Raw genomic sequence first — 15,670 nt, forward strand, 5'->3', positions numbered from 1 at the left:
TCTCAGCCTGTACAGCGATTTCTTTAAAATAGAACAATAAATATACCTCATGAATAGACAATAGCTCCAACAAAATATATTTTTTGTAATATTTCAAAATATAAAAAAATATCATACTGTGTGTTCGCTTACATCATGATACTTCGTCCTTATCCGCCTTCCTGGTTTTTGTTAGAACCCAGACGTCCCAAGTTCATCTTCCTCAACCTTGTCATCAGACATTATAACAGTATAATTACATAGCAAAAGTGGCTGATGTGATAGGGTAATCACGCAACAATGGTGGACTTTAACATAGTCACATACCTGTGGGGGGTGCCTGGAACTGGTGATTGGCCATGATTGAATTCCTTGGATATCGTCCAGAAAAAAATATAATATGAATTTGAGCCAATCATCAAGTGAAAATGAAATGTTTTCATAATGCAAAATGATGTTCATAATATTACAGTAGTTGATATTACCAAGGACACTGTCCGTATTTCCTCCAGTACCATACGAGTGCAACCGCAGTAACAATCAGACATAGAATGACAATGAGTAGAACCCAACAGGCAGCAGAGGTCTCTATGAGGAGAGAGGGGATACAGTTAATATAGGAAATAGTCTGTATTTACAATTACATATAATTGTGTTGACCTAACAAGCATCATGGCTCTGATGCAAACACTTTCCTGCAGAAAGCAAAGAGATAATACTAAGTAATAAGACATGTACATATGCAGTAAGAGATAAGTGTGTATCATGACCATCTTAGTTAGTTGTTATACAGTACCTTCCTGTAGAAAGAGGAATGAGGACATAAGTCTGATACTAACACATGCAGTGAAAGATAAGTGAGCATCTGGCTCAACTTTGTTATCCATGCTACATCACATTTCTCATAACCTCATATATGTGTTTTATGTGTATGCCAGGAATGCCTGTATTGTTGCCAGACAAATTTCCATACAGGACAATAAAGTATTCAGTAAAGTACTCAATCAAGCAAGCAAGCAATCAACCAATCAATCAATCGCATAACAATTATAAGCAACTTATTAAACAGTATAAGCAACCAGTATGAATACTGTGTGTGTGTGTGTGTGTGTGTGTGTGTGTGTGTGTGTGTGTGTGTCTCTCAGGTGCTTCTCACCAGAGGATGTGTGTACATAGAGGGAGCCAGTTGCTCGTCCGTATAGGTTGGAGGCCTCACAGACATAGAGACCATTCAGCTCAGAGCTGAGACTGAGGAGGTGCAGTATGTCTCCCTCTGCTCTCACTGAAGACACAGGCCATGGCTGGACCACTCTGGAAGAGAGAGAGAGGAGAAGAGGGGCTGAGTGTGTGACTGTGTATCTTGTGTGTGTGTGTGTGTGTGTGTGTGTGTGTGTGTGTGTGTGTGTGTGTGTGTGTGTGTGTGTGCGCGTGTGTGTGTATGTGTGTGTGTGTGTGTGTGTGTGTGTGTGTGAAAGACAAATGCATGATTTGACTGCCAGCAAAATTCAAAAACTGTCCTTTAGACATGAACAAACTGAAGCTTCAAGCTAATTTAGATATCACGTCTTAACAAGTTTAGCTAACATTTAGATTTAAACTGGATTGAACTAGTTTACATATGAGTGAGTACCTGCTCCAGGTGTAGTTGGGTTGTGGGTTGCCATCTGCTACACATAGGAAGACTGTGGCTTTAGAGGCCTCACTAAGGGTGATGTTCACTGACTGAGGTGGATCTATGAGAGAGAGAGAGAGAGAGAGAGAGAGAGAGAGAGAGAGAGAGAGAGAGAGAGAGAGAGAGGGAGAGAGAGAGAGAGAGAGAGAGTCAGCCAGCCAGCCTACAGGTAGGAAGTCAGTGACTTAACAGTGTGGAGCCAGGACAACATCTCCCTCAACATCAATTAGACCAAGGTGCTGATCGTGGACTATGGGAGAAAGCGGGGAGAGCACGCCTCCATCCACATTGACGGGCTGTTGTGGAGCGGGTCGAGACCTTTAAGTTATTTGGTGTCCACATCAGTAAGGACTTAACATGGTCCACACTCACCCACACAGCCCTGAAGAGAATGTGTCTTCAGATCCTCAAAGAATTATACAGCTGCACCATCGAAACATATTTTCTGAGTGCATCACCGCCTGGTATGGCAATTGCATCGCCCTTGACCAAAAAGCGCTACAAAGGGTGGAACTAATAGGTGTTAATAAAAGGTGGAACTAATAGGTGTTATTCAAAGGGTTCTCCTATGGGGACAGCCGAAAAAAACATATTTGGTTCTAGGATAGCACGTTATTATCTAAGTGTATAGACAGACAGGGACTGTTTAGAGGGACTACTAGGCTATAGCCAGTGAAGACAGTGAGAGTCTATACTTACAGTGGATGTCTATGGTCTGTGACAGTGATAGTGGAATTTACATTTAAAGTGGATACCGATAGTGTAGGACAGTAGTAGTGGAGTATATACTTACAGTGTCTGTCTATAGTGTAGGACAGTGGTAGTTTAGTATATATTTACAGTGTCTGTCTATAGTGTAGGACAGTAGTAGTAGAATATATTTACAATGTCTGTCTATAGTGTAGGACAGTAGTATTAGAATATATTTACAGTGGATGTCTATTGTGTAGGACAGTAGTAGTAGAATATATTTACAGTGTTTGTCTATGGTGTAGGACAGTAGTAGTAGAAGACACTTACAGTGGATGTTTATGGTGTAGTTGTAGCTCCTTTCTGTTGCCAGGGCAGACTGGTTGACCACACACTGGACCTGCTGCTGATTGGCTGCTCTGGTTGGCACCCCGAGCAGGTGGCTGAGTACTGTGGTAGTTCCATTGGCGTGCTGGGTGGAGTTTGTCATTGTCCTCAACAAACTGCCGAATGTACCTGAAATCCACTTCACTTCTGCCTGTGGCTTGGCACCAGCAGCCACACAGGTTGCCAAGACAACCTCATTCTCCCCAATGACAGGAGGAACATCAACTGTCACCCTCACCACTGGAGGAACTATGACCAGAAAACAAACAAACAGAGAACAGAAAACATGAACAAGTCACTCATTATTGTGTTTCCCATGTAGCTCAGTTGGTAGAGCATGACGCTTGCAACGCCAGGGTTGTGGGTTTGATTCCACAGGGGACCAGTATAAAAATGTATGCACTCACTAACTGTAAGTCGTTCTGGATAAGTGTGTCTGCTAAATAACTACAATGTAATTATAAATGTGGAACTATATGTGAAAAACAACCAAAACACACACAGCCTGTCATGTGAAACTTATCCAAATGCTCATGTTACATGACCAAAAACCCTACCATGTATTCTATCTGGCCAATTGCAATATACATCATTAGTAGCTACACATTTACTGTATTGGAGGTTTGGGCAAATCCGGTTTTAACAGGTTTTAGCTCACCCTGATGAGAGGCTCACCACCTAGAACCTAGAACCCTCTATGCAAGGTTCTTCCATAGAATTAGGAATTAGAATATGATCTCTATGGGTTCCTGATAGATTCCCCTGTAAATGGTTCTGCCTAGAACCCTCTATAAATAATAACATATATTTAAAATGTTTTATTGTCACATACACAAGATAATTGCAGTGAAATTGTCACGGTTTTGTCTTGATGTTGTACACCTGTGTCTAGTTAGTCCTCGTTAGTGTCCTATTTAGTTCTCGTTGTGTGTGTTTGGTGTTGTGTGTGATTGCTCTTCTGTTTTGGTGTTTGAGCTATGTACTTCCCTCCATTGTTTTGGAGAGGTTTTCGCACGTTAGTGCGCCGTTTGTTTGACGCCTGTGTGCGCCTGTATTTCGCCTCCGGGCTTATTGTACTCGTTTACTACGTGAATATTTCACTAAAGTCTTTTGGACTTAGCTTCTGCGTCCTGCGCTTGATTCCTACACCACACCCACCTTCAGCACCTCTTGACAGAATCACACACCATTTGAATGGAATCAGCAGGAGCAACAGCCACGCCTGAGTCGCTGGAGGAACATGTCCGCGGCCAGGATGACCAGATACGACAACTGGGGACCGCTCTACAGGACGTCATCAACACCCTGCACCGATGGGGAGTCCAGAGGGGTACCCACACCTCCACCTACCCTACCACCCCCATAGGCCGGTCCACCAGTCCCAGGTCCGGAACCCAGGGGGATTTGGCTCTCGCTCCCGAGGGCGTATGACGGAACAGCTGCCGGGTGTCAGGGGTTCCTCCTGCAGGTGGAGCTCTACCTGGCCACTGTACACCAGGTGCCCTCGGGACACGAGAGCGTTTCCGCCATCATCTCCTGTCTCACGGGCAAGGCGTTGGAATGGGCCAACGCCGAGTGGAGGAAGATGGACGCCACCACCATCTCCTACGTCGAGTTCTCCCGTCGCTTCAAGGCCGTGTTCGACCATCCACCTGAGGGCAAAGCGGCGGGGGAGCGTCTAGTCCACCTGAGACAGGGGAGGAGGAGCGCACAGGCGTTCGCGCTGGAGTTCCGGACTCTAGCGGCAGACGCAGGGTGGAATGAACGGGCCCTCATCGACCATTTTCGATGTAGCCTACGGGAGGACGTTCAACGTGAGTTGGCCTGCAGGGATACCAATTTTACCTTCGACCAGTTGGTCGATATGTCCATCCGTCTGGACACCCTGCTGGCCACCTGTGAACGTCCCGAGTGGGGTCCGTCCATTCCACCCTCCGGCACCTCCGAGCCGAGCCCTATGGAGCTCGGAGGTGCTGGCGCTAGAGAAAGGAGGAGGAGGAGCCCGAGGGGGCCTGTCTAATGCACCAAGTGCGGTCGTGGAGGGCACACTGCGGCCAGGTGCTGGGGAGGGTTCCCCGAGGGAGGAGACAACAGGCCACGCACTGGGGAGCCCTCCCAGGTGAGTAGACGCCCCACTTACCCAGAGCTCTCTGTTGCGCACTTTTGTATACCTGTTTGTTTTCCACAGGTTGCACCTCATTCCCAGCATAAGGCGCTAGATTCAGGCGCAGCTGGGAATTTTGTTGATCGGAAGTTTTGTTTAGATTTAGGGATCCATCTCCTACCTGTTGACAAACCTTTTCCCGTTCATGCCTTAGATAGCCGCCCGTTGGGGTCGGGGTTGATTAGGGAGGTCACAGCACCACTTAGGATGTGTGCGCAGGGGGTCATGAAAAGACTATACAGCTGTATCTGATCGACTCTCATGCGTACTCCAGTGGTGCTGGGAATTCCCTGGTTACACCCATAACCCTGCTATTTCGTGGCAACAGAGGGCTCTCAATGGGTGGTCTGCTCAGTGTGAAGGGCGATGTCTGGGTGTTTCCGTAGGGGCGACTTCGGTGGAAAGTCCAAACCAAGTGCCCGCACTGCACATTCCGCTTGAATATGGGGATTTAGCTCTCGTGTTTAGTAAAGCTAGGGCGACGCAGTTGCCTCCTCATAGACAGGGGGATTGTGCGATTGATCTCCAGGCAGTAGCAGCGCTCCCATGGAGCCACATGTATCCTTTGTCTCAAGAGGAGAGAAAAGCTATGGAAACTTACAAAGCCGAATCTTTGAGACAGGGATACATTCGGCCCTCCACTTCTCCCGCCTCCTCGAGCTTCTTTTTTGTGAAGAAAAAAGATGGAGGTTGCGCCCGTGCATCGATTACCGTGGTCTCAATCAGATTACTGTGAAATACAGTTATCCACTCCCTCTGATTGCGACCATGACGGAGTCATTGCATGGAGCGCGGTTTTTCACAAAACTGGATCTCAGGAGCGCGTATAACTTGGTGCGCATTAGGAGGGCGACGAATGGAAAACAGCGTTTAGTACCACGTCAGGTCATTTCGAGTATCTCGTCTGCCATATGGGTTGATGAATGCTCCATCAGTCTTCCAATCCTTCGTAGATGACATTTTCCGGGATATGCAGGGGCAAGGGGTGGTCGTGTACATTGATGACATTCTGGTGTACTCGTCTACCCGAGCCGAAAGCATATAACCCTGGTGCGTCGTGTATTGAGGAGGCTGTTGGAGCACGACCTATATGTCAAGGCAGAGAAATGTCTGTTTTTCCAGGAGTTGGTCTCCTTTTGGGTTATCGGTTGTCCGCGTCAGGGGTGAGAATGGGGGTGGATCGTGTGTCCGCTGTGCGTAATTGGCAAACCCCAACCACTGTCAAAGAGGTGCAGCAGTTTTGGGCTTTGCGAATTACTACCGGAGGTTTATCCGGGGGTTTTGGACAGGTGGCAGCTCCCATCACGCCCCTTCTGAAAGGGGGTCCGGTGCGCCTGCAGTGGTCAGCTGATGCGGACAGGGCCTTTAGGAGACTGAAGGACCTGTTAGAAGTCGGCTCCGGTGCTGGAGCATCCGGATCCCGCTACCCTTTCAGGTCGAGGTGGACGCGTCTGAGGCCGGTATAGGGGCCGTACTATCTCAACGGTCCGGCACGCCACCTAAACTCCGCCCCTGTGCTTTTTACTCAAAAAAGCTCAGCCCGACGGAGCGTAATTATGACGTGGGGGACAGGGAGCTGTTAGCTGTAGTTCAGGCCCTTAAGGTGTGGAGGCATTGGCTTGAGGGGGCTCAACAACCTTTCCTCATTTTGACTGACCATCGGAACCTGGAGTACATCTGGGCAGCGAGGAGACTGAACCCTCGCCAGGCTCGATGGAATTTGTTTCTCACCAGGTTCGCATTTAAAATCACGTACATCCCTGGGTCCCAGAATGGTAAGGCAGATGCGCTGTCCCGCGGTATGACACGGAGGAGAGGTCCGTTGAGCCTACTCCCATATTACCGGAGTCTTGTCTTGTGGCACCGGTGGTGTGGGAGGTCGATGCCGAATCGAGCGAAAGCGCTGCGTACCGACCCCAGCCCTCCACAGTGTCCTGAGGGTCGGAAGTACGTTCCGCCCGAGATTCGGGGATCGACTCATTTACTGGGCTCACACGTCACCCTCCTCTGGACATCCGGTATTGGCCGGACAGTGCATTGTCTTAGCACTAAATACTGGTGGCCCACGTTAGCCAGGGATGTGAGGTTTTATGTCTCCTCCTGCTCGGTGTGGTGTGCGCCCAGTGTAAGGCGCCCAGACACCTGCCCAGGGGTAAGTTACAACCCCTGCCCGTTCCACAACGACCATGGTCCCACCTCTAGTGGATTTTGTGACAGACCTTCCCCTCTCTCAGGGGAATACCACCATCCTGGTCGTTGTGGACCGGTTCTCTAAGGCCTGTCGTCTTCTCCCTATGTCGGGTCTGCCTTCTGCCCTACAAACCGCAGAGGCCCTATTTACCCACGTCTTCCGGCATTACGGGTACCCGAGGATATAGTGTCTGATCGAGGCCCCCCAGTTTACCTCCCGAGTATGGAGAGCGTTCATGGAGCGTTTGGGGGTCTCGGGTTAGCCTTACCTCAGGGTACCACCCGGAGAGTAATGGGCAGGTAGAACGTGTCAACCAGGATGTGGGTAGGTTTCTGAGGTCGTATTGCCAGGACAAGCCTGAGGAGTGGGCTCGGTACATTCCCTGGGCCGAGATGGCCCAGAACTCTCTCCGCCACTCCTCTACCAACCTAACCCCCCTTCCAATGTGTGTTAGGTTACCAGCCGGTTCTGGCACCTTGGCAGCAGAGCCAGATCGAGGCCCCTGCGGTGGATGATTGGATGAGGCGCTCGGAGGAGACGTGGGAACGCTGCCCACGTCCATCTGCAGCGGGCTATCCGTCGTCACAAGGCGAGCCGATCTCCACCGCAGTGAGGGGCCGGTGTACGCACCCGGAGATCCAGTCTGGCTCTCTACCAGAAACCTACCCCTCCGCCTGCCCTGCCGGAAGCTGGGTCGGCGGTTTGTGGGGCCTTTTAAAGTCCTGAGAAGATTGAACGAGGTGTGTTATAGGTTACATCTGCCTGTTGAGTATAAGAATATTAACCCCTGCGTTCCATGTGTCTCTTCTCAGGCCGGTGGTAGCTGGTCCACTCCAGGAAGGTGTGATAGGAGAGACTCCTCCGCCCCACTGGACATCGAGGGGGCTCCGGCGTACACCGTTCGGTCCATCTTGGACTCAAGACGCCGGATGGGGGCGTCTCCAGTATCTCGTGGAGTGGGAGGGGTACGGCCCGGAGGAGCGGTGCTGGGTGCCGCGGAGGGACATCCTAGACCCAGCTCTCCTGTCGGAGTTCCACCGGGACCATCCTGCGCGCCCCTGCTCCGCGTCCTCCTGGTCGTCCCCGAGGCCGGGGTCGGCGCACGGCTGGGGCCGCCGCGTCAAGGGGGGTACTGTCACGGTTTCGGCCGAGGCTGCTCCTCCTCCTGGTTCGGGCAGGTTTCGGCGGTCGTCGTCCCCGGAGTACTAGCTGCCACCGATCTATGTTTCATGTTCGTTTGGTTTTGTCTTGATGTTGTACACCTGTGTCTAGTTAGTCCTCGTTAGTGTCCTATTTAGTTCTCGTTGTGTGTGTTTGGTGTTGTGTGTGATTGCTCTTCTGTTTTGGTGTTTGAGCTACGTACTTCCCTCCGTTGTTTTGGAGAGGTTTTCGCACATGTTAGTGCGCCCGTTTGTTTGACGCCTGTGTGCGCCTGTATTTCGCCTCCGGGCTTTCGTTTACTACGTGAACATTTCACTAAAGTCTTTTGGACTTAGCTTCTGCGTCCTGCGCTTGATTCCTGCACCACACCCACCTTCAGCACCCCTTGACAGAAATGCGTTGTTTTACAGGGTCAGCCATAGTAGTACAGCACCGTTGGAGCAAATTAGGGTTAAGTGCCCATTTTTTTATTTCTAAGACATTCTAAGGTTGGTACTGCCACAACCCTACCCCCAACCCCATCAAAGTTGCCCATCCCTGCTCTACTCAGAATAAATTACACAATCACACTCAATTCTCGTTATTAACACCAACTCCTGAATCAACACTAGAAATGTTACACTGAAAAATCTACACTGCTGGTTCACTCATACTTCAATCTATTCTCTCACTCCCTGCTCAATACAATTACAAAATATAATTTATGTCAGTATTGTATTTGTAAAATGATTAAGGGAATCATTGCACAAATCATATGCACAAATATTCCCATATACTGTAGGTACAGTTTTAAACATATTTAAACATTTATCAGATTACTGGAACTCCTGATGTTAAAGTTTAAACAATTAGATAAACACTAATGCTCATGCACTATTTAAAAGTAAGAAAAAAATTACAATAAAGCAAATAACTATTTCTTCCAAAAACAGATCTTAGGATAAGAAAAGGTTATAGGTCGAATCGTATCCCTTTGGAAAGAACCCCTTTGGCACCCTTTTTTCTAAGTGTAGAGAAGATGGATTTTCCTTGGCAAAGCAAAACCTGTAGATGAGGGCTCCGCTCTTGCTTAAATAATGAACCTTCCAACTATTTAGCTTTCTAGCATTGATTATCACATGCAGTCTTTCTACACTGTCAAAAGTAGAAACAGTGATACAAAGAGTGAAGGAAGAGTTCTTACCAAGCACAGTCAGAGGAATCTCTATATTGTATGCTCCACTGGGGAAAATAGTGAAGATACATGTGAAGGTGCCTTCATCCAACAGTCTGACAGCTGTTATTCTAATAGATCCAATGTTTTCTGATGGGTTCCCAATAAACTGGACTCTACCTTTCAATCCATTTGGTGCAATAAAGTTCGTAACCCCATTGGGATTAATCAGCAGAAAATTATGGTTCTGTGTTTCTTCCAAAGTACTTTTCTGCCATGTTATCTGTTCGAGGTCCTCGGTTGTCTCTATCAGTCTGCAGGATAAGTCCACATCCTCCCCCTGTACCACAGTCCTACATCCACCAATCACCCGTATACCTGAAGAGAAAACATAAGGCAAAAACACTGTCCATAAGATACCTGTAGAATAGATGCTTATGAACTCTAATAAACAGAGAAGTTACCTAAACACACCGATAAGACCATGATTTGTATTTAGCTGTGCTTATGAACTATGATATCCTATTGATATTGAATTGTGGTTATTGCAATAACTAATGTGCCAATTTCTCAATATTTGACACAATGCACATTTGGGCAGCCATAGTCAGAGGAGATGGCTAAAGCACATACTGATCTGGGTCCAGTCTAGTCTGAAACTACTTAGTGAATACTGTATGTTATTAGAATAATAAGCCAAAAGCCCTGACATTATTATTACACTTACTCAAGAGTAAGATATTCAATACATTCCCAGATACTTGGGCATGCTCAGCATATCTCAAAACTACTGAGTTAAAAACATAGTAAACATACTGAGTTAAAAACATAGTAAATATACTGATTTAAAAACATAGTAAACATACTGAGTTAAAAACATAGTAAACGTACTGAGTTAAAAACATAGTAAACATACTGAGTTAAAAACATAGTAAACATACTGAGTTAAACACATAGTAAACATACTGAGTTAAAAACATAGTAAACATACAGAGTTAAAAACATAGTAAACATACTGAGTTAAAAACATAGTAAACATACTGAGTTAAAAACATAGTAAACATACTGAGTTAAAAACATAGTAAACATACTGAGTTAAAAACATAGTAAATATACTGATTTAAAAACATAGTAAACATACTGAGTTAAAAACATAGTAAACATACTGAGTTAAAAACATAGTAAACATACTGAGTTAAAAACATAGTAAACATACTGAGTTAAAAACATAGTAAACATACTGAGTTAAAAACATAGTAAACATACTGAGTTAAAAACATAGTAAACATACTGAGTTAAAAACATAGTAAACATACTGAGTTAAAAACATAGTAAACATACTGAGTTAAACACATAGTAAACATACTGAGTTAAAAACATAGTAAACATACTGAGTTAAAAACATAGTAAACATACTGAGTTAAAAACATAGTAAACATACTGAGTTAAAAAACATAGTAAACATACTGAGTTAAAAACATAGTAAACATACTGAGTTAAAAACATAGTAAACATACTGAGTTAAAAACATTGTAAACATACTGAGTTAAACAAAAAAAAAAAAAAACATAGTAAACATACTGAGTTAAAAACATAGTAAACATACTGAGTTAAAAACATAGTAAACATACTGAGTTAAAAACATAGTAAACATACTGAGTTAAAAACATTGTAAACATACTGAGTTAAACACATAGTAAACATACTGAGATGATGTGTGCCTTATTGTACCCTAAAAGGACCAGGACTACAATTTAATGGCGGGATTGTGTGTTTGGTCTGTGTTATTTTCTGCCTAGTGTTAATAAGAAAAAAGTGACAAAAACATGAGCGCAATAATATGACATTTGATTAAATCAATTGAAAACCTACTTTCTGTATCCCTCTGGATGATGAGTAGAATCACACAGCACAGCTTCCGTAACATGCTTTGCTCCTCTCATTGCTAGGGTCACAGGGGAAATGTAATTATGGAATTGTATTACATTTTGAGATTGCCGTTTGTAATAATGAGGTCCTATTCTTTGTTTATGCAAAACAGTTATGTAGGCTATCTCAAATGTTAAATAATGTTGAATGCAATGCAATTTATTTGAGCAATGGTCAGCAATCATCAGTCTTTGATGGAGTAATGCACATCTTGCAAAGTAGCCTACACCTTATTGCAAACATAAACAAACAGTCCTACATTGGTCAGTAATAATGGAATAAAACAGATGAATATGTAAATGTAATAGGCCACTAACCTTTGATGAATGTTAGTTCCTCTGCTGAACTAGCGTAGAGACATTTGTTTTTTGCTGTTTGTGCTGACAGACAAACGTCCTGTTGCACCTGTAGGGAAACCGTTTTTCAGTAAGCCACAGCAGCTATTGCACAATTGGGTGGATTATGGACATGTCTAATCTCCACCCCACTCACAGACTCCTGCCGTTTCATAGGCTGTGTGCTACCTCTTTGAAAGCCCATATCACCATTTACTGGTTCTGAAACATACCCATAGGCCTTATTACAAACAAATGTTTTAAAAAATATATTTATTTTCTTTAAGAAAAACAAAGTTAAATACAACAACAGGCCAGATTCTGTATGACTTGGGACCCCTCTCTCTGATGATACACTATATATACTAATGTATGTGGACACACCTTCAAATTAATGTATTTGGCTGTTTCAACCACACCCATTGCTGACAGGTGTATAAAATCGAGCACACAGCCATGCAATCTCCATAGACAAACATTTGCACTAGAATGGCCTTACTGAAGATCTCAGTGACTTTCAACGTGGCACTGTCATAGGATGCCACCTTTGCAACAATTCAGTTTGTCAAATTTCTGCCCTGCTAGAGCTGCCGCGGTCATCTGTAAGTGCTGTTATTGTGAAGTGGAAACATCTAGGAGCAACAACGGCTCAACTGTGAAGTGGTAGGCCACACAAGCTCACAGAACGGAACCACTGAGTGCTGAAAATCGTCTGTCCTCGGTTGCAACACTCACCATCGAGTTCCAAACTACCTCCTGGACGCAACGTCAGCACAATAAATGTTCGTCGGGAGCTTTGTGAAATGGGTGTCCATGGCCGAGCAGCCACACACAAGCCTAAGATCACCATGCACAATGCCAAGTGTCGGCTGGTGCGGTGTAAAGCTCGCCACAATTGGACTCTGAAGCAGTGGAAAGGAGGTATAATGGTCTGGGGCTGTTTTTCATTGTTCGGGCTAGGCCCCTTAGTTCCACTCAAGGGAAATCTTAACTCTACAGCATACAATGACATTCTAGACGATTCTGTGCATCCAACTTTGTGGCAACAGTTTAGGGAAGGCCCTTTCCTGTTTCAGCATGACAATGCTCCATCCACAAAGCGAGGTCCATACTGAAATGGTTTGTTATGATCGGTTTGGAAGAACTTGACTGGCCTGCAGAGAGCCCTGACCTCAACCCCATCGAACTCCTTTGGGATGAATTGGAACGCCAACTGCGAGCCAGGCCTAATCGCCCAACATCAGTGCCCGACCTCACTAATGCTCTTGTGGCTGAATCGAAGAAAGTCCCCGCAGCAATGTTCCAACATCTAGCAGATAGCCTTCCCAGAAGAATGGAGGCTGTTATATCAGCAAAGTGGTACCAACTCCATATTAATGCCCATGATTTTGGAATGAGATATTCGACAAGCAGATGTCCACATACTTTTTGTCATGTAGTGTATCATACAGAATGAGTGATCAACATCCACAAATGAATGCTTACCATATGAAACGTAACATATCATACTAAATGGAGTGTCTCGCATTTACATATAGAATAATACGAAATGCTCTGAACTAGGAAACTCTGTAATGTCGGACTTGCTATCTGGTTGAATATGGCACGTGCATATGCAGGAACCTCTCTTTATACTTCTATTGGTACATTTAGAAGTTTGGACAGGAGTGAGGTGGGCGCGCTCCAGTACAGTAGGTGGCATTAATGCACAATAACGTTTTTTATTAAAAAAAAAATAATAATAATAATAATAAAAAAAAATAATATATGTATTCACTAACTGTAAGTCGCTCTGGATAAGAGCGTCTGCTAAATGACTAAAAATGTAAATGTAAAAAAAACGTTGGATGCCATCTGGCGATAAACCCCACAGAAGAAGGAGCGGGGGCGACAACGGTAGCAAACTAGCCATACGCCTGTAGACAGTCTCCTTTGCCCCTGCTTGTCAGGCACTGTTTTCCTGCAGTTCTGTTAACGATGGTGAGGGCAGATGTTCAGCAGGCGGAAGTGATGCACACTTTGTCCTACAGTAGCTTAGCCAGCTAGTCCTAAGGACACGGTGTCGCTAACTATCAAGCTAGCCAATACACCGTGTCGCTTTAGCCGGGAGGCAGGGACAACCAGTGTATTTTTAAATATATATTTATTCACAAAATTAGTGCAGTGGGCCTTTAATAATCCTGTATTAGCAGACCGATATAGCCGTCTGCAGTGCCAGCATGTGGAAAAAGATGTCAAGCATTGTCCCAATAAATCAATAAAGTTGCCTTGTATAACCAGACTGGCTGTTATAGTAATCATCTCATCATATAGCTTACAACCAAAAGGCTATAACCATGCAGAAACAGGCCAGGGCTATCATGTTTTATGTGAGGATGCAGAGCCCACTGCCAGGTAGTACCAACTCCACGATTCTGTAAGAGGCTCACAACAACAGGTTTTGAAACCTCTTACCCTGGCAATTTGACTATTAAACTCATGGGTACACTTGCAATGGCTGCCAGTCCTGACTTGATTGGGAACACCAGGCCTATGATTTCTTAATCCGGCCCTGATTGTGTGTAGTTGTGGGAACTGTTGCAGTGGTCAGCATCACTGTGGTGACCTTGTTCAGAGACTGCAAAGTTAATGGTTTACTCTTTACACACACAACCTCGATTTCTCGTTGAGTCTACAACTTCATTCACATTACCTAAACTCAGCAGGAGATACCGTTTTTTTGTGATGTGTTGATGCCTCGAAAATACAAAAAAAAATACAAAAACTCACCTAAGATTAGATATACTCAAGAATACTTAAAGACTGTTCTGAAATAACATTCTTCTCTCCCTGTTGGTTTTCCCTGCTCTTTGCAGACTGTATATTGCACAGGTAACTAACCTAGTACAACCATCCGGAAACATTCTGTGTCGGTGCGCAGCGGTAATCATTCTGGTAATTGCGAGGCTTAGAGACAGAACCCTGGCAGTTAAAATGGTAGGTCAATATAATTGTACTGAAGTTACAAATTGCATGAGCTTTTACATGTACTTACTTACTTAGTCCTCTTCGTCCCAGTGGGATATAAGACTGCAACAATCTTCTGCCATTGAAGTCTATAGTTGTTGTGCTATCAGCCTGGGTGATTTTGCGCTCAGCAGTTTATCTATGGCCAGCCTTCTCTCATCTATTTTCTTCAATGTATCATGTGTTAACCACTTCTTACCCTTCTTCTTTCTAAAGACAATAACTTTCTTTGGTGTTTCTGTGTGTGCATTCTTGATGTTACTCCACGTTGTTTCAACTGTGCCCGGTCTTCTTCTTCTGCATTGGCTAATGGACTGAAGCAATTTCCAGCTCGATTCTAAAAGCTTTCTTTATTTTAGGAGATGTGAGCTTGTTGATGTCAAAGACTTTCTGCCCTTGCTTTATGGTGTGTGTGGCTCGCAGCTTCAGCCTCACCTGGGCTATTAGCAGGTAGTGGTCACTGTTGCCCCACGGTGGACCTTGACATACTGCAGAGACCCTTGCCATTTATTTTTTATAATGATTTGGTTGACGGTGTGACCATCTGGGGATCTCCATATTATCTTATGGATGTCTTTCTGAGGGAAGAGTGTGCCACCAATCACACAGCTGTTATTGAGAGAGAAGTCGACAAGCCTTTCACCATTGTTATTGATGGTACCACAGCCGTGTTTTCACATAGCCTGTTCACAGTCTGTGTTATCGGCTCCAACCTTGGCATTCAAATCTCCCTTTATCACGATCACATCGTGTTGTGGGACCTTGGATACTGCTTGTTGTAGCTGCTCCTCTGCCTTGTTGGTGGGGGGCATAGCATTGCAGGATGGGTTCCCATTCCAAGAGTGATTTGGCAGCTGTTCTACTGATAATGAGGGCTACATCACTAGAGTGGGACTCATCCTTTCCTGAATAGAGTATTGTTGAGCCATCACTTGCCACCTTGCGTCCAGAACCAGTCCACTTGCTTTTGCTTACACACAGGATGTCCACGTTGTACCTGTCC

At 45.1% G+C, this 15,670-nt stretch overlaps 1 protein-coding gene across 1 annotated transcript; it reads right to left on the reverse strand.

The window, feature by feature from the left end:
• Positions 1-298: 298 nt before the first annotated feature.
• On the reverse strand, positions 299-14,897 carry LOC123481705 (nectin-3-like). Its single transcript, XM_045206455.1, has 9 exons — positions 14,696-14,897; positions 11,644-11,731; positions 11,270-11,342; positions 9,428-9,775; positions 2,672-2,977; positions 1,610-1,712; positions 1,136-1,290; positions 465-567; positions 299-350 (listed from the first exon to the last, which is right to left on the reverse strand). Exons 3-9 carry the CDS (start codon positions 11,322-11,324, stop codon positions 299-301), a joined length of 1,122 nt encoding a protein of 373 aa, XP_045062390.1. The 5' UTR covers positions 11,325-11,342; positions 11,644-11,731; positions 14,696-14,897.
• Between the last annotated feature and the right edge of the window lie 773 nt (positions 14,898-15,670).

The sequence above is a fragment of the Coregonus clupeaformis genome, chromosome 23 (genome assembly GCF_020615455.1).
Source record: "Coregonus clupeaformis isolate EN_2021a chromosome 23, ASM2061545v1, whole genome shotgun sequence".
Taxonomy (NCBI): domain Eukaryota; kingdom Metazoa; phylum Chordata; class Actinopteri; order Salmoniformes; family Salmonidae; genus Coregonus; species Coregonus clupeaformis.